Below are 19,931 nucleotides of genomic sequence, written 5' to 3' on the forward strand. Positions count from 1 at the left end.
CAAGAAAGAAAAACGCATTCGGCCCAAAAATACCCAAGGTAGTCGAATTCGGACTAAGGAAAGGAAAAAGAAAATGCACCAAGTTCATGAGGCAGCCGAATTCGACAATAGTGATTACTGCTAAACGCAGGCACATGTAACACGTGCCGCATTGACCAAGTCAGATTCTCACCACGTTAGTCGAAAACGTGGCCAAGAAACGGTTGAGGCAGTTGAAGAACACAACCCCCACCACTACGCATGGAACTTCCGGAGCAAGTATCAGATCGTGGGGAATCAGACCCACTAACCCGTCCAACAAGGAAGAAAACCGCCAAGGACACGCAGGACATGGAGCTCTATAAATAGGAAAATCCGATTCAGAAAAAAGGGTTCCCAACTCAAACTCTGAAAAATTCACCAGAAAGCTCTAATGTCCGCATCAATGAGACTCAAGGAGCAAAGCGTGATGATGGAGGAGTACGTTGCAGAACCAGCATTTTAGTTTTTGTGCATGAAGCTTGTTAATTTCCAGCTCTTTTGTGTAGTTTCCTGTCGAATTCCATATTCCTGATAGTGTTCATGTTATTTTGATTTGTCTGACTTCATGTAATTGATCCTTATGTAATTAAATCCAGTTATCTTTTGAGCCGATCATCATTGTCGAAAACCACTAACTCACACACGACACTTTGGCAAGACGTTTTCTCAAAAGGACCCTGAAATCTAAACTTCCTTTAGTCGAACTAAGAGGATATTTGTTTACCAAAAATCAGTGTAAACACATCCCACAGCAGCAAACAGCACAAAACAGCAGAGCACATTAGACCCGCATCAAAGCAGCATCAACACAGAAGCTGAGCGACAGCAGCAAAAACCTCGCAAAAACAGAAGCATCACAGCAGCAGCAGCTCAAAATGCCCCCAAGCAGCAACGCACAACCAACAGCAAACAGCAGCACCTCAAGCACAATAAATAATGTACTTTCACTCTGAATTGTCTCAGTTAAGTATAAAATTTGAAGTTTAAAGAATAATTTTAACAAATAATTGATTGACCTTATTTCTGTTTATTTTCCTTGGCAGATAAATAAGAGCTGCAAAAGTGATTTCTCGACATACATAAGAGGCAAAAACCAACTAATTGATTTAATGACCTTTAGTGCTATGTCAGCAAATTTCATGTGTTTTGATATCACTTGAGTGTAATGTAACCATACTTTAACCTTAATTTTATAAGAACAATTTTATTCACATTTTATTTTAAAATGCAAGCTAACATCTGTTAGTACCCATACGAATAAATATCCAAATATAATCGTGATGAAGGTTAAATTGATTTGGGGTTTGCTTTGCAGTTTGCCCTCTCCTTTGTCATGCAATCTGCAACCAATAGAATGTTTTTCCTTACAAATTTTTTGGCTAGGTTTCATGCCAATTCCCAAAAAGAAAAACAGGGGTCCCTTCTTGGCTAGTGCATCCAATACTAGGAAAAGGAGAAAAAATCTTTTGGAATAAAGAAATTCCCACAAACTATATCTTTACAAGAAAAGAAATAATATTAATGATATAAAAAATGAAGAGAATCCCTAAAGATGCTGCTTCCAAGCTTCCTCTTTATGCTCTTCACTTTTCTCCTTATCTGTGTGAAGTGAGCAAGAATAATATTCTACATTGAACTATCTTATCTTCTTTCTCTCACATGAACTCACTCATTCAACTTTCATCTATGGTTGACATGTTGGAAATTGGAACAACAACCTCCAAAAAAACATAAGCAACAGGGATTTATTGTCAGAACCATAGAAATTCTCTATACATGCACTGACAAACAACTATGTCTATGACATTTCTTGAATGATACAATACAGCAACTAGTCTAAGTACAAGTTTGGAAATTCTTCTACGGTTAACTCTAAAGCTAAAATCAATTCAAGGGAAAAGCTTCAGTGAGTAGCTTCTACGTGTCATAATTGATTTTGAGGAAAATTAACTTGATACAAACATTCTATAAAATGTTGGCGAAAATGTTTCAAGCCCCTACTTAATAACCCAATCTTTGGGCATAAATTTCTTTACTATTAGATTCATATGCCCTGTTTGATGTGCAGAAGAGTTCTTCTTTCCATCCTTTATTAATTTTCTCTATAAACTCTTCCACTCTTCTCCTCAGCTCATCATCCTCTTCCTCCACTTTTTCCTCTTCTTCATTTCTGTGATCTTCATTGATTTGAGTTTCAATGTTGTCCGCTGGTTTTCCTTCTGTTTCTGCTTCCATCAAATGTGACACTTCTGCCACTTGTGACAATGATCCTTTATCTTCTTCCACTAGACACTTGAAGCTTGTTCCTTGCTTTTGATTTTCACCCACTGACACAAGGACTTCACTTTCTTGATGAACACTGATACTGGGCTTTAAGTCCAGTAGGATAATGACAATGATCAAATTGCAGCAGCAGAAAATGAATGCAGAGCTGGAAGCAGCTTGAGTGACAAGATCCAGTACAAAACCTAACATGGTTGTGAACAATTAAGAAACAAACACACAGAAGAATACCAAAGAGTTGGAGGAAAATGAGTGAGAACAAGAAGCAAGTAGCAACTGTATATGCAATTTGAAGATATTGAGGCCTATTTAAACCACTTTTGAGATAGATGCAAACGTGGAAAGTAGCTTTTTTTTTGGTAGAAAATTTTAAGGAGCTGTTGGTGAGGTGTGGTATGAAAGCTAATCGAATCCAATACAATATACATTTGTATAATGAATGATTGGTGTATTAATATATTTAATGGAAATGTATGTGAAAAGTTTCTTCCAACTGTGTGTAGGACTTTTTATTTCATTAATTAAATCAAAAGTCTCTTGTACTATACAAAGACCATCACATGGAGCTTTCTTGGCCACACCCAAGTCCCAAACACAACCTTCTATGTCATAACTTGACATCACCCACCAGAACTTTTACGAGGTTCCTACCCCTTATTGCTCAGTTTAATTTCTCAGCAGAGATTCATAGATCATTAAATATATACTAGTAGAAAAAAAAATTGTAACTTAACACTTTGTATCTGTCAAAAACTGTCATAAAAATGAGTTTTTAGAGTAGTAGTTATTATCGAGTGGTATGCAAATCTTTATCATTATTTTATCCGTCATAATTGGTTAACACTATTTTTTATTGACACCAGAAATTTATGTCAGTTTTTTACGCTCATGAAATGCAGAACTATTATTTTGTAAATCTAAAATGTGTGATAAGTCATAAAATGACATAAATTACATGTGTCGTTGCTACATAAGTGGTGTCAAGCAACTTTTTGTTATTTTATAGTCAAGGGCCTCATGTCATGACCGATATGAACAAAAACCAAAAGAAACTATAGATGGATGGAGATTTATGATGTGGTTGAAGATCATGAGATTTTTCACTGTGATCCACTGAAAGTGACTAAGTACACATTGTTTCATGCAAGAAAATTGGAGTGTTGTTATGTTAAATGTTACCTTGAAAATGTCACCAATGATGTTCACAGCTTGTCTCTCATTGGTTGTGCTGATAGTTTTATGTGACCCAAAGAAAATAACTTTTTTTTTTAAAAGCCACCGAAAAGAACATGATAGAGCAAGAACAAAAATGTCTATTTCTCTTGAACATCATCAATGAATGTCCAGTTAACTCTATACTCGTTCAAACATCGTATTCTCTTTTTTCTTTTGATGCTGAAATTCAAAGCCTTGGTAAGAAAAAAAAACTGTTCAATAAATAATGTTTACAATCGTAATTCAAAACTCTATGCAAAACACAGTTGTATTTTAGATATGAATTTAATTAACATATATTAATAGTGTAAATATTATTTAAAATATGACATGTTAAGATGGTGAATCCTAATTGAATGTTCATATTTATACTGTGATTTTATCGTTATTAAACTGTTCAAATGTCTTAGGCATGTCATTCAACGTGCTATTCTCTCCGTGTTTCATTGTTACTAGTGTCCCTTCTCTCTGTTTTCTGTTTAAATTATCTTCCTCTTTATTTTAATTACTTTTGGTGGATTAATCATGACTTATTCTTAATAACCGAGAGGGAACTAAAAAACAGTTCAAGTTCAAAGTTTCCCTTTTTCTTTATATAGCAAACTATGACCAAATTAGAATAGTACTTGGACGAACCAGCTAAGAAATTCAGTGAACAATTCAATGTATTGAAGTTTCTTGAAGTTAAAAAAAAAAAGTTGCTGCAACTTCTTGGTGTTTTCCCTGATTCTTACAACAGAAATTGTTAAAATCATTGTCCATTTTAATGTTGATGAATGAATCCACACCCACCTACAATTATTCTTTATCCACCTTGGTTGACTTTTATTTGCAATAGATCTATGAGTCAACATATTATTTTGATTGCTTTCACATTTATTGACTCATTGTTTACAATTTCTCCAAATGTAAAACGGATCCGTAACTACAATGTAAGTTAGTCAATAATTGTTTATTTATTTCAATTTTGATGGTATTTTACTATAAAAGTGGTACCATATACTTTAACAATAATGCTTTGTTCCAAACAATTTTCACATAGCAAGAGTAAGATAGAAAGGTATAAGAGAGAAATATGTAATAGCATAAGTGATGTAACACTACTAGAAAAACTAGTTTTCACATCGGGTATTTTTGAGTTTTAACATCGGTTTTTATCCGATGTAAACAATGTTGATGTGGTATCTCATAACCTTTTCACATCGGGTTTATAACCGATGTGAAAGGTATACCTTTCACATCGGTTAAGTCAGCCAACCGATGTGAAATGTATACTTTTCACATCGGTTCTGTCATACAACCGATGTGAAATGTATACTTTTCACATCGGTTCTGTCATACAACCGATGTGAAATGTATACTTTTCACATCGGTTGTATAAAAAACCGATGTGAAATGTGTATACTTTTCACATCAGTTAGCCAAAAAACCGATGTGAAAAGTATACTTTTCACATCGGTTAGACTAAAAACCGATGTGAATGCTCAACAATTTTTTTTTTCTTTTTTTTTTTTCCACACGAATTTGACCTGAATATACATATTTTTTTAATGAAAATTTATTAACATAAAAAGAGATCTTGAGAACACACTCTCTCAAGTGAGTTAAACATCCAAGGTCCCAGCAAAAAAGAAAACATAATAGCCTAAAAGAACTAGAACAATTCAGCAATTCTAGTTCTTTAAATGTAGTTAAACAGCAACTATGGAAAGGCAATAAATAAATGGACAGATTAGCAAGATGGAAGACTCTTGCAATGGCCGGAATAGTTTGTCGGAGCTAGAGTGGCTGGAAGAGTTCGCCGAATTCGTGAAGAGGAAGGTGTAAATCTGAGACGTCTGATAAATAACAAAAACATGGAAATGCAATAAATAAATGGACAGATTAGCATTTTTTGAAATGAATGATGGAACATGAAAGTGGTAACCAAGTAAACTCACCAATAGCAAAGTCAACTAGGCCAGCAGCTACCGCTAGAGCTGAACCACTTGAAGAACCTCCAGGAATGCAAGACGACAACAGAGGATTGGTTGGTATCCCAATCAGTTTCTTGTACAGGGGCACAAGTACCAATCAGTTAGGAAACTGACACTAACAATAGAACAATAAAGCCACAAATCAATACTAACATGTAAAATTTTCTTGTCACTAACAAAGAAACCTGCACTAAGTAGCACTATATAAGATATTAGATATATCAAGTCAATCAAGTCAATGACTAAATTCAAATAATATCTCAAAAACAGTTAGATTTTTACACTTGTATGGAGTTATATAGATGAAGCTTTCTTTCCTAGAAACTTGAGATTTATTATGGCTTTAGGTACTTATATATCATATGCTAGTATCTCACTTATAAAGGAATACATTTTCACTAAAACTCAAAAGCTACTACTGCCAAATGTCATGAATATGGAGAAGAATAGTCATAACTATCCCCTAAGTGCGTCAAAGAACAAAATGATTTCGGCATATTCTTGGCTTTGCCAAGTTCTTAAGAACAACACAGGAAAAAAAACCTAAGAGGTTGGTGCTCAGCTACTAAGCCAAATAACTTCTCTGATCTCTAAGCTATGGTGGAAATTAGAGAAACAGTAGCCCCAATAGCTAAATATATCTACATCCCCACCTCAAAGAATTCAAAAACATGGAAGTTTCACAACCATATTAATCATATCTTAAAGAAAATCAATATATATATATATATGTGTGTGTGTGTGCAGATGAATACAAAAAACTAATATAAAGATATAGATTATAAAGAAAACAAAATCAGTACTTTATTGATCCTATGAATGGAAAACAGGAGCATAAAAGGCTAAGAGGAGTATAAGGTTTGGTAGTGCTTTTCTTTGCGAATCTACTATTATAGTTTAGTTGTGTTCTTATAATTTTTCTGGTGAAATGAAAAAATTATTACTGGTATTATAATGAAGGTTGCTCTCTCAAGTCGGAAGGTAAGATATAATCACTATCCAAAGCCACTTAAATCCCAAAAATCACATGTAGTAAAATCAGTGCTAAACACACGAAAATAGTCATTAAATGATAAATTTACTTTTCTTTCAACAACACAGTTAACAACTGAAGCTGAAGTGTTTCTAAGAGAAAGTTAAATTGGTCTATTCACCTCCAATGTTAATGACAGCATTTCCAGCAGTTCCGAAGAGACCAGGAGGAGCATCACATCATATTTAGTCTCCAGAAGGCAGCTTTTAATATATTGGTGAACTTTGCTTAATCTTCTTAGCTTGAGGAAATCTGAACTACAAAACACAAAAGACAATGAGAAGCAGTTATTTCCACAATGACAAAATCCATAGAGAACTAAATCAACAAACTTCAGCTTTCTCATTTATTTACATTGATCCATTGCAAACTTAACTTTTCTACATAGATGCAGTAAACAATTGAAAATTAAAAACAGGAGTTAAATCAGGATGGCTAAAAGAGAATAAAAAATTGAAAAGCAAGAAGCAGCTAACACTGAAATTGTTAAATGACAGAAAAATGAAAAGCCAAATACAAAATGATGCAGGTAAACAGTTAAGGAGTGAGGGATGTGAATTTCTAAAATGACAATTGAGGCCTGCAACAATAAAAAAACTCAAGCAGCAATTTACTGCATATATCACCCATGATGTACCATGACTATAACATGGCAAGTTGAACATGCAAGCGAGCCTTCTCACTAACATAAATACCATCAAGAAACTTCCTGATATCCTTGTTCTTAACATGGCATTTATGTAACAAAAACAACAAAATAACCAAAATTAAAATCCAAGCAAGACAAAAATTAGACAACAACAAAGTCAGGCATTAGCATGTATCCATAGAATGAAAAAAAAACTGTACCTGATTGATAAGGGCACATGACCTAGAAACAAGCTCAATGTCATTTCCATCGAAAACCAACTCATCCTTCACTTTCTCAGATCGCACAATGGAAACTCCATCAAGCATATCCACTTTCCTCACCTAATCACACAATGACAAAATCCATAGTTCAATTAATCAACAAGAAAAATCAGACTTGAATTACCCAACTAAACGAACAAACGAATGCAAAATTAAATTACTTGAAAAAAAACACATTATTGACACAAATGCACAGTTCAAAGTTAATAAAAAATAAAAAATGATCAGCACTTAACCAGTTAAACAAACAAGCAAATGAGAAACTAAGATGACTGAAAATGAACATTGTTATCTGACCCATATACCAATCTTAACGGAAATCATCAAAGGAGTTGAACATAGGGTTTAGGGTGAACGAAAAGTGGAAAGCTATGGATCTTGATGCCCTTGTTGTGATTAGTGATGCTAGCATTGATGGGAAAATAATGGGCATAGACGAGCCTCATCTTGTGGGTACCGAACCAGGCCTCGATCTTGAGCTTTTTCTTGCCGTTCTCATCGGTGATGAGCTGGAAATCCCCGCGAGGGCCTTCAACCTTGATGCTCACGCCGTCGGGGATGTCCATGGTCTCTGATGAAAAGATCTTCTTCATTCTCTGATGAAAGGATTTCAAACATAAGGCCAAAATGAAACAGCACAGGTACAAATTGAACTATTATGACTCAGCAGTTTTACCCTACACTAAGTTGTCGAATAATTATTGTATTACTATGTATTGCAATGGAAGCCATGGCCTGCAAAATCACCGCATACCCACTGAACACAACACAACACAAAATCAATCAAAAAACTATGCATAAAAATCAATCAGATCTGTTTTCAAGTTGAGTGTGATTTTGATTATTGAGATCAATTGGGGATAGTGGGTGAAAGCGACAAGTGTGGAAGCATTGTTTTGTTGAAGAAATTGATTGAGAGAACCAGAGAAGAAGGAAACTGACCGGAGGAGAATGAAGGAGGAGAGGTTTGTCGATCGTACACGGTGGTGGCAGCGGCGGAAGCGAAGCCTGTGTGTTTGTTCTTCCAAGTTGCGGCGGTGAGTCACAGACCTTGATAGTGTCGAAGCAGGAGCGGCGGTGAGTCACAGAGCAGGAGCGGCGTCAACAGCTTCCATAAACACCAGCGAGCGTCAAGAGGTGGTGGCGAACGGACCAGAGCTGATGGCGAACGCACCAGCGATGATGGCGAGAGGTGATGGCGGCGTCGAGACGTGCTGGCGAACGCACCAGAGCGAGAGTTGATGGCGGCGTCGAGAGGCGATGGAGAGAGCTGATAGTGAGTTTGTGTGCGTTTGGGTTCAGGCCAGGGTTTGTGGAAATGTTAAAGAATGGAGGGGCATTTCCCAACGGATCAATTAACACCGATGTCAAAAACAGAGAAATGAGGGACTTTTCCCAACGGTTTTATCAAAACCGATGTGAAATGTAGAAAAGAGTACGTTTTCCCAACTGTTATATACGAACCGATGTGAAAAAAGAAGAAAAGATGCACTTTTCACAACGGCTATAATCTAACCGATGTGAAATGTACTTCATTAAAATTTCAAAAATGCCACCGCATTTAGCTTTCACATCGCTTATTATAAAAATCGTTGTAAAAAGTATTTCCTAACTACTTTTCACATCAGACATATTCCCAACCGATGTGAAAACTATCATAAAAGTTCACTATAATTTCAATATTGCCACCGCGTCATCTTTTACATCAGGTAATTGATTAACCGATGTGAAAACCCTGATGTGAAAAGTCTTTTTTCTAGTAGTGTAATAGAGAAATGTAAAGAGAGATATGAAGGAAAAAAAAAAGTAAAAATGAGATAGAAGAGAAAGTAGAGTGTGAATGAATATTACTCTACTTCTAAATAGTTGTAAGTACTTTAATAAACTTATGCTAAGTTTGGTAAGTTTAACTTAAATGAGTGTTATTAAATTTGAACATTTCATCAACTTGGGTCGATGAGTCACCGGTCTAACCACTGACCCATTGAATAAGTGTATGTAAAATATTCTTTAAGAAATTTCTACTAATCTAGTACTCCCCCGTCTTTAATTATAAGGTCGTTTAGAGGCAAACTTAATGTACTTATAGATAAGACCACTTACTAGATTTTAGAAATATTTATCATCATTTTTCAAGTATACCTTGAAATAAAACACAATGACATAAAAAGTGGGGTTGAATTGTGTCTTTGAAAATTTTCACAAATAATGATTATTTATCAATTAGTAACTTACAAAACAGTTTTTGTAAAGATAAACTCCTTTGTTAGATGACACGGAAATATAAACAGAGTAATTTACAAAGAGATTAAGGTAAAAAAATGTACACACAAGAGTTATATATGTACGCCCCAGCCCCAACCTATGCTGCGACAAGTCCTTGGTATCCTACCAAACTTATCCACTCAAATTGAGTCAAGTATTCTCAAGACTCCTCCTAACCGAGTATTCTAAGAACTCCTCCTAACTGAGTATTCTAAGGACTTCTCCTCAATGAGTACTCTAAGGACTTCTCGCCACTGAGTATTCTAAGGACTCCTCATACCGTGTATTAGCAGGAATGCTTCTTTGTTCTTACTAGATTCTGGATTGCTTATCTTCTCGTGCTCGATGGTGGAGATTTCTCGTGGCTTGGCTTAAGAGTGTGGTAGAATTGGCCTCGAGCGTAGGGGGAATACCTGCAGAAAACACTCTGACGCTCAAGTCAGTGAATGAGCAAATAGAGAATCTATGGTCTTAGAAGAACTCAGGAAATGCCAAGAATGAATAGCATGTCACCTAAATGAACAAAGGAACATGTATTTATAAGCTCGGTGTTTGTGTTTGAAGTCTTTGCAAGTGTGAGGGAAATCATGAGAGTGGAGCTTCCGAGCGCACGGTTGGCTTGGTGTCGTCATGCTTATGTATTTTATCTAAGCCTTTGTAAGGGAGCTCAGACACTTTTCCAGTCGAGCTGGGGTGGTTCGTTCCTGAACCAGGTCACGTTGGCCACCACGGTATGGTGTCTACTTATGAGCAAACCCTTGTGAACTGCTCGCAGCATCATCAGGTCATAAACAACTTCATTTTTTTATTAACCAAAAAGCAAAAAAAATCCAAGTCCATAAACAACTTCCTTGTTTCTTCTAAAAAACATCGAATAAAAATTTCACAAAAATTAGCATGTCCACCACTCTCCTCCTTCCTATATGGCGTTGTCAGCCACCACTCTTCCATAGCCATGTCGCCACCACCACCTCCCTCTCCTTGGCATAGTCGTGCCACCACACTTCCTTTTTCTACAAATCGCTCCACCACTGTTCATCACCTTAATCCTAGATATGCGAAACCACCAACACTTCCTCCTCAAATCGCGCCGCCACTGCTCTTTTCCTCTATTCTAGGATCGACGTTGTCGCTTCTCCTCTATCCTTTAAGTGAATTGATACAGATTCCGCAAGCGTACGGATAGGTCGAAGTAATATAAAATATTGTCAAACTACAAGGATTGGGGAAGTACCGATTCACAAGAGTAAGAGTTGTTTAGAGCAGAGAAAAGTAAAGACAAATAAGAATTTGATTGGTTGGTTGAGAACTTAGTTTTCTGAATTGAAGAAGAAATGATGTTAAGAGCTAGCACTTAGGTTAGTGGGCTGGGCGGGCTTCTCACAAGCCTACGCCCAATATTAGTTAGAGGGGCGATCAAGGCCCAGATAAAGGCAGGGCGACCACCAAGGCAGTGAAAAGACGCTTGCCCGATACGTGGACCTGAGCCTGTTTTTTCTTATTTACATTGGGAATTTAGACTCGTTTGTGAGGCCCAATCCTAGAATCTTCTAGATAAGGACAATACCCACTGTAAAAGGGGGTCCTTCATTGTACTGGGCACATTTTTTATCATTAATGAAAGAATATCCTTATATTACATCATTTATCCCTTTATGCTCTGCTAGGATTTACTAGAATATTCCTTTATTCTCTTAGTAGGCCTTAGTACGGAAACAAGTGAGAGTGACGGAGCGGGCGACAACGAGGAGGCTGGAAGAGTGTCTTTCATACCGTCATTCACCTTCTTTGTTGTTGGGATCCTTGATTTCACCAATTACTTCTAGATTCATAGGCTATTTGGCCATATCAGAAGCCTTGTGAGCCTCTTTGTGTAGAGACAAGGGAGGATCGGGAGCTATTTCGTTTCTGCTTCGTTAGGTACCCTTCTTTGGAGCTAGTTTTCTGTGCTAACAACATGTTCAACAGTGTTCTGGTGGGGGGATCTATCTTATCGGTGGCTCTTGCGAGGTTCCCAAGATCAGAGATGTGATGATAATTTGTCTGTTGTCAAATAATGTGCTCGGTGGCTTGTGATAATAGTTTGTCTATTGTCCCTTCTTTCTGGCATGCTTTATGGAAGCTTCAGGTTCCTCACAATATTAGTTCTTTGTTTGGCAAATTGTTCATAATGCTCTCCCAACCTCAACTTTTTTGTTCCATCGCCACATCGCTGCTATGGGGATTTGTTGCCGCTGTGATTCTGCACCAGAGAAGGTAGTCCATTGCCTACGTGATTTCCCGATAGCATTGCAAGTCTGGCAAGGGATCGGTTTTGTGCTTCCAGACACCTTCTTCACACATCAAAACTTTGAAGATGTTCTGCAAAGTTTTGATGCAGGGCCTTGTTTGCTGGTTTGGACCAACAACTGTTCTAGGTGGTGCAGGAAGTTCGTTCCCTTTGGTTACTCATTGCTCATGTTCTCCATCGCTGGCTCCTCCTCTAGCAAAGCGTTGGGTGAGGTGGATCCCTCCTAGGCCAACTTTTGTTGTGCTCAATACGGATGGGAGTTCTATTGGGAACCCGGGTCCCCCTGGTTTCGGGGGTGTGGTGCGATCAACTGAGAGGATTCGGCTTTTTGGCTTTGCGGGTTACGAGGGCGTGTGTGACAGCCTTCGTGCGGAGCTATTGGCTGTTCTTCGGGGCTTGGAGTTATGTTGGGAGCATGGTTTTAGATGTGTGGAGTTATTCACGGACTCTATGCTGACTCTAGGGCTTCTTGATCCAGATCATCCAGTTTTTCATCAGTATGCTTGAATTATTAGTAGCATCAAGCATCTCGTTCGCCGAAATTGGGTTGTTCATTGCCATCATCTTCTCCGCGAAGGGAATGTTGTTGCTGATTACTTGGCAAAGCTTGGAACCTCTACTGCGAGTACTAGTTTAATTTGGGATACACCTACGGCGGGTGTTTCGTCTTTGTTGTAGGCGGATGCTCTTGGAGTGGCCTTCCTGACGCGTTAGTTTCTTTTGTTGTTTTTCTCTTTCTTTTTGCTCTTTGTATTAAAAAATAATTAATGTTTTAAACAAAACACCATCAATCTAACTATTAAAAAAAATTCTTCGATAACCTAGATATTTGAAAGGTTTTATTTTCAGTTTCCTTACAATTTCTCTTAAAATAATATTTTAATCAAACCAGAATTTTTATTTAAATGATAAATCTGATTTATCTTCAAATTAATCATCATTACCTATGATTGTGCGTTTCAGGCAGAGACATCAGCACTAGAACAAGGATTACAACATGTCCTAGAACAAGGATTACAGCATGTTTGGGACCTTGGATACAGGGAGGAGACTTGCATCTCAGATTGCATGAGTGTGGTAGAAGTTGTTCCAAATTTATCTTATCTGAAATAATTATCCTAATTTTATATTTAAACCTCATCTAAATAATATATATGACCAACCAAAAGCATTTCCCCATAAGAAATATATTAAAAATGACAGATATAACACAATTTGAAACGTTAAAAAAACAAAAATTTGAAGGAAAATATTTTTCTTTCACCAATAAACTAAATATCTCCACAAATTATAATATACTTATAATATCAACCCAGATCAATAAATCACACATAATAAATATTAAATTACCCTAAAACCTTTAAATATTTTTCATGGATTTATATTTCCTATTCGGGAACTGATTTAGTTGTTGTCCTCAAAAATTTACCTTTTTTGTAATGAATTTGAGCTTTTCTAAAAATTAAAAAAAAAACCTAAGGTGCCTCCATTGGCTGGCTAATAACACGTGAAACTCTGACGGAGGAATAGGGCTAACCGGAACCCGAAGGTTTCAGATCTGGTTGGTATGGACAAGTTTATCTAATACTTGATCAAAGGAAAAGAAACCAGGATTGCCGAGATCAGTGCCTCTTATGGAAAGACCTCGGTGAAGGTTTAAATAAAAAAAAAAAAATTATGGTGCCTGCAAAGATGATAAAACCTACAAGGAGATCTGACATTCCCCAAGGAAATGACATCCTTCGCTTGTGCTTTTTCTTTCAATTCTAACTCCAGTATAGTCAGCATTACAAAATCCCCATAACATGAAATCTTTACCTTTCTCATAGACCATACCAAGAGTAGCAGTACTTGCCAAATATCTGAATATTTTTTAAGTGAGAATCATTTTTAGCAGAACAACAAGTTAGAAACAAAACAAAAAAATATTTTTCAGAGAGAGAAAAATCCTTTGGTTTGAGGCAGGCAGACTCAACAAGTATTTTTTTACCACTGTCTCTCTAGACATATGGAGTATTCTTTATTCTACTTCTTCAAGCATTGTTGAGTGTTCTTTACCAAGCCTCTGCAAGCTCAACAAGTATTCTTTTCCATACTTTTTTCAGGCACATAGCTGAGGTTAAGAGGGAAAAATGGTTTCTCAACAAGATTTTTCAGAATTTGAGACCTGAGCCCAAAGCTCTATGGTGGTCTCATAAGAGACATTGACAAAGGAATAGATTCATGCAGAAGATGATAGCAAATGATAAATATGCTTTGCTCAACCAAGATTGTTGAAAGGGAGGATGTAGTTTCTCCCAGGAATGACCCGATGAATGTGGCAGGGGAAGTTAGTCTGACCCATTAGCAACCTCCAATGTCAAGGCCTTCAAAGGTGGGCAATGACCACCCTACTCTAAGGGTTTAGACACTTCTTGCTCTAGAAGAAGGGGAAGAGGCCCTTAATCTTGACTCCTCCAAAGCGATGAAGAACTGGAGGCCTTGTTGAAATATGATAACCTATTGGACATAGAAGCCACTGGGGTGATTCCTTGCAAATTCCTCTCAATGCAAGGACAATTCACAAATTTGGAAGGAGAAGTGCTCGTGGATGAAGCTGAATGGGTATCACTCATATCCCCCTCTGAGATAGTTGTGCCATTTGAGAAACCCACGAGGGATATGGCAAAGCATCTTAAACCTTTATTCGTCATGACACACATCAATGACATGCCTAAGGCAAGAGTTTTCGTGGACCCTAAAGTTGTACTTAATGTTATACCATTATTAACATTGAGGAAATTGAGAAAATCCCAAAGGATTTACAGAAAACTAGCATGAAAATGTCTGACTTCACAAGAGGACCCATGAAGGCAACTGGGGTGCTAATTGCTGATATCATGGTAGGACCCAAGGCTAGCCAATTAGCTTTCTTTGTGGTGGAGGGAAAACCCAGTTACAATGTTCTATTGGGGAGAGATTGGTTCCATCCAAGTGTGCGTGTACCCTCAATACTGCATCAAGTCTTGTTATTTCTGGGTAGTGACAAAATTGAGGTCTTTCTAGCATATTAATTTAAAAATTGTGAAATTCTGGCAATCGTATGACAGATGTTCTACCAGATGTCTTCTAGATGTCTAAGACATCTTGTATAACATGACACAAATCTCATAAAACAAATAAGCAAGTATAAGGACAGAAATACTAAAATTACACAAGAGATTGTTAACCCAGTTCAGTGCAATATCACCTGCGTTTGGAGGGTTTTCACCCGAGAAAGATAATCCACTATTATAGAGAAATTGTACACAAAGGTCTCAAAAAAATTGACCCAGTTCAAATACTTTTTCTACCTATCTCTACCCGTGGCTTATTACTTAGTCCCCCCCTAAGTATGAGAGTCTCTCTCACTTTCTCACTCTCAATCACTGCCACAGTGATTGAACTCTTACAAGAGTACAAAGACAGATCTCAAGATCATACAACTAACACAACTCTTAACTTACAACAATGGTGTAAAGCTGCTAAGAGAACACTTAGTATGAACTCAATAAAACCATAATCAAAACATACGGAGCACACCTAGCACTAGGTCTTGGGTCTTCATAAGTATTAGTCTTTCAGGCCTTGTCTTCGTTGGGCTGAAAGTACACAGAGTCCATACACAGTAACAGGAAGTTGTTTTAGAAACAAACTAGTAACATATCTGCACATAATCTTCAAACCGTGATTTAGGGTGCAGACAAAAACTTTCACAATTAACTCCAAATCAAACCATTTTGAACCGGGTTTGACAACACTTGATATCTGCCTTGATGGTGCCCAGAAGCTTCCACAATAACCCTAACTTGATAACTAAGTAATCAATACAAAGCTTCACAAAATCTGCCAAGTAATAGAACATTTCCCAAGAACAAATGTCATAGCACGATGTTACAACATCTTGTCCAACATCTTGACATACACATACATTAGCTAAAATGCAGACAATCATAACAAAGAAACAACAAATTGAAATATTTTAATTGAATAATAGTAAGAAAATGACATGTGGCATTTTGACCCACTCAAAGAGTGACACTTTTTTATTATTAAGATAAATTACTTTTTCGGGAAAAAATCAAGTTTTAAAATTATAAATTACATTACATTGTTCTCATAGGATAGCTAAAGTGATAGGAGCTGAGGGACATGTGGGTTGGGTAGGAAAAAGTCTATGATCAATTCCTGGCGAGTGTAATTTATCTTTCTGATGTACTAAAAATAAATAAATTACATTACACTAGCCCAAGTTCAAGTTTTCCGATCCAATTAATTATTTTTTTGACTGTACCGATCCAATTAATTAAATTTAAGTTTTTTTTTTTTTGATAAAAAATACATTTTCACAACTCCGTCCTAGAGTTGATTTTTTTTTTTATCCTGTAAATTGAATTTCAGAAGTTTGAAGTAGACTAATATTTTTTTACGAAATGTTATTTTACAATTACAAAAAGTTAAATATAGAAATAACAACTTTTTTTTTTTGGTCAATTAGAAACAACAACTTTGGATGAACGTTAAGGACGTTTTTTTTAAACCATCCAAATTCTAAACAAAAAGGTGTCAGCATATAATAAGCCCAATATGAGGCATATGGGTTTCTTCTGGTTTCGAGGTTGTCTGCCTTTCTAATTATTGTTGAATTGGACCCCTCTTGGCCCATTGATATTTTTTCACTAAAAATATATGGACCAAACTTATGCACAGTTCCAATAGTGCAATTTTTTTGGGCAAGAGAACTGGTAGAGCAGAAAGAAAACACCTTCAGATTATTGGGTAGGGTATCAGTGGCATGTTGGGGAGGCTAGCAGAGGCTCACTCCTTAGTGCTAGGAGATCTCCCCGAGGAGGATTACCTACCCACTGAGATTTATTGAACGTAAGACGATTCGAACACTTGACCTATGAGAAAGTGAGAGTTAAACTCGGAACCTATGGTTAGTTATGTAAAACCAAATTGACTCTAATGGTGCATGTTAATTGTTGTTCAATAACAACATGACATGTGTGCTAAAAATGGAATTTTGTGGGAGTTACTACATCAATAAATATTGAGAAAGCGAATAGTTGTATTTCTTATTTGACTACATGTTAGAGTCTCACATTGGCTAGAGATGTGGTCAATCAAGTGCTTATAAATGGTAGTGCAAACCTCAACTCTTGAGCTAGCTTTTGGGTTGAGTTAAGTCTCTCTAATTCTAATATAACATTAGAGTATATCCTAGATCCATTTGTTGACTCACCATATTTGGGTCACCTATTTCACTCCACGCTCCAGATGTCCAACCCTGGACGTGATGGGGTGTGTTAGAGTCTCACATTGGTTAGAGATGTTTCCAATCAAGTGCTTACAAAATGGTAGTGCAAACCTCAACTCTTGAGCTAGCTTTTGGGTTGAGTTAGGCCTCCCTAATTCTAATACAACAACACCAACAATAGCCAACACTTGAGTTTTCTTCAAGAATAATAATGTAACATGTAGAGATTTGACAAAAAAAAACATGTAGGGGTGATAATAGAGGTATGGTCGGATACCATAATATCGGCAAAGTCTAGGGTGGTCTGAGAAGAAGAGTAGCAGTGCCTTCTAGTTTTGTATTCATCTCTTTGGCGTTTAGAGAATGGGGATCAGGACATTGAGAAGGCAGATCAGGTGGAAGAAGTCAGCTAGCCTATATAAAATATCTTTTTTCATTATTATAGAAAACTTTAAGATTCACTGTCTTTTTCTTTTTAACCAGTTCTTCAAGAGCATCTCCAATGCTAGATTCTTAGTTCTTAGTTATTAGCACTATTCATGTGGGCCTTTACTGTCATATGTGCTTAAGCAACTCTTTGCAAATTTTGCTCCAACCATGAGTTCTTAGTCCTTAGCATTATTCATCTGGTCCCACAATACCATTATATTAATAATATTTTTTATTTTCATATAGTTTTGATTTAAATTTAAATGCTAATTCAATACTTAAATTAAATTAATTGATGAATGAGAGAAAAAAATTAATTTTTTATGTTAAGAACTCAAAAAATAAAACTCATTATATAAGAATTAGTTCTTATTTTTAAGAACTAAGAACTTCACGTCAGCGCTCTCCAATGGTTAAAAGCTAAGTTCTTAGTTCTTAGCTCAGAAATAAGAACTAAGAACCTTGCATAGGAGATGCTCTAAGGACCTATAGGTGGGACTACCCATTGGTCTTCCAAGAAATATTACTAGATATTAAAATTTAGGAATATTCTTTAGATTAATGACTAGGATCGAAAGAATGATAAAATGGTAAAAATTTAATATTCTCTCTTATTAATTATACTTTCTAATCTCATTTTAACCTTAATTAAAATTACACTTCCAATTGACGAAATCTAATTTAAACTTAATTAACAACAAATCAACTTGATTCTATTAAAATTTAAAAAACCTAATTTCATTAAAATTCATCCCCCATTTGGCATGACATTCTGGGGCTAGAGATCAAATAAAAGAGGGCTTTAAATTCCATATTGGTAATGACCATTCTTCTGTTTGGTACATAGATTGGATAGGGATCAGGAAACATGCCTTGCAGGTTCCATTTATTCATATTACAAACACAAAGCTCCAATTACAGAACATCATTCAGGACATTAATGGGCTTCTTCATAGGTTGATTATTCTCATCTTTGAGTTGATAAACTCTTCCATGGCGCCAAGTGCCGAGGATCGCTGGAAGTGGGACCCAAATTAAACAACAAAGGTATCTATTTCTTTTACGACGCATATGCATGGCTCCGAGGCCATACCGCTGACAGGAGAGGGAAACAAGCCAGTAAATCAAGGGACGAAGCAAAAACTAACGCCTTTAATTTGTCTTGCTTCATCCCTTTGATTGTTTTTGGCAAATGAAGCAAACACTAACAGGGACGAAGCAAAAACACTAACAGGTTGCTTAATCCCAAACCCCAAATTAAAATCCCTAAATCCCTAAAATCCCAATAACCCCAAACCCCAGCCACCCTTGCCTCACACACACAAACTGAATATCGAGAGAGCACCTCGATAGAGAGAACCACCACCTCCCAACCCTCACCACAACAGAGCATCTCGATCGAGAGACTGAGATCGAAGATTGGAAGATGAAGGATGCGGCGGCTCTTAACGGAGGTCCATGGTGAGTTTGCGAAGGTTGCTGCAGTGGGGGTTTGCTATTTGTTTAAGAGGAAGAATTTCAAGCTTGGTAGCTAACGATGGATGTGGGGTTTTGGCTCGGCGGTGAGCGGCTTGCCATCGTTCTGGCCGGCGCCTCCTGTCCTCTTCTTGTTCTCCCTCTCCTTCGACGTCGGTAACCTCCTAGAATTATTTGGGGGAAAGTAATTTTTTTTGGTACAATTTGGGGGAAAGTAATATCTCAAGTGAAATTAAAAAAAAATTAGAAATGATAAAGTTATCCCAGGTGTAATTAAAAATATATGAAAACTGGAAAAAAAAAATAAACACGTCACCATTTACGTACATGCTGACAGCACACATCAGCGGTCAACATGGTCAAAGGACGAAAATCAACGGTTCACTAAGTTAAAGATGAAAACCATCAAAATTTTAATTGAGGGACGGAAACCAAAAACTCGCTATAGTTCAGGGACGAAACTTATTTAACCCATTTTTTTTTTTTTAGTAAAGCTAAGTACACTTTTTTTTTCAAAGACAATTGGCTTTCATGGGGGCATGAACTCATGGGCAGCCCTTGTTTTGAGAACACGCGGCACATAGAAACAGAGCCAAAGCATATTCTTCTGTGTGCTCCATGGGCCCCACCAGTATCCTAGCATAAACTCATCTCAGCCGTCGCATCATCGCTTGCTTTCCCACGACCAACGGTTGAGATCCAGTCTCTCTCACGTGATCGCCACATACCAACCCCTTATATATATTCGAGCCC

The 19,931-nt window shown here is 36.8% G+C and overlaps 2 protein-coding genes across 2 annotated transcripts; both read right to left on the minus strand.

Moving 5' to 3' along the window:
- Positions 1-1,744: 1,744 nt before the first annotated feature.
- On the minus strand, positions 1,745-2,599 carry LOC130735470 (uncharacterized). The gene has a single exon (XM_057587441.1). It carries the CDS (start codon positions 2,494-2,496, stop codon positions 2,023-2,025), a length of 474 nt encoding a protein of 157 aa, XP_057443424.1. The 5' UTR covers positions 2,497-2,599; the 3' UTR covers positions 1,745-2,022.
- A 4,521-nt stretch (positions 2,600-7,120) lies between these two features.
- On the minus strand, positions 7,121-9,191 carry LOC130735471 (60S ribosomal protein L9-like). The gene is made up of 4 exons (XM_057587442.1): positions 8,383-9,191; positions 7,797-8,036; positions 7,378-7,500; positions 7,121-7,251 (listed from the first exon to the last, which is right to left on the minus strand). The coding sequence occupies exons 2-4, from the start codon at positions 8,031-8,033 to the stop codon at positions 7,171-7,173; spliced, it is 441 nt and encodes a 146-aa protein (XP_057443425.1). The 5' UTR covers positions 8,034-8,036; positions 8,383-9,191; the 3' UTR covers positions 7,121-7,170.
- Positions 9,192-19,931: the final 10,740 nt, after the last annotated feature.

The sequence above is a fragment of the Lotus japonicus genome, chromosome 2 (genome assembly GCF_012489685.1).
Source record: "Lotus japonicus ecotype B-129 chromosome 2, LjGifu_v1.2".
In the NCBI taxonomy this organism is placed as follows: Eukaryota; Viridiplantae; Streptophyta; class Magnoliopsida; order Fabales; family Fabaceae; genus Lotus; species Lotus japonicus.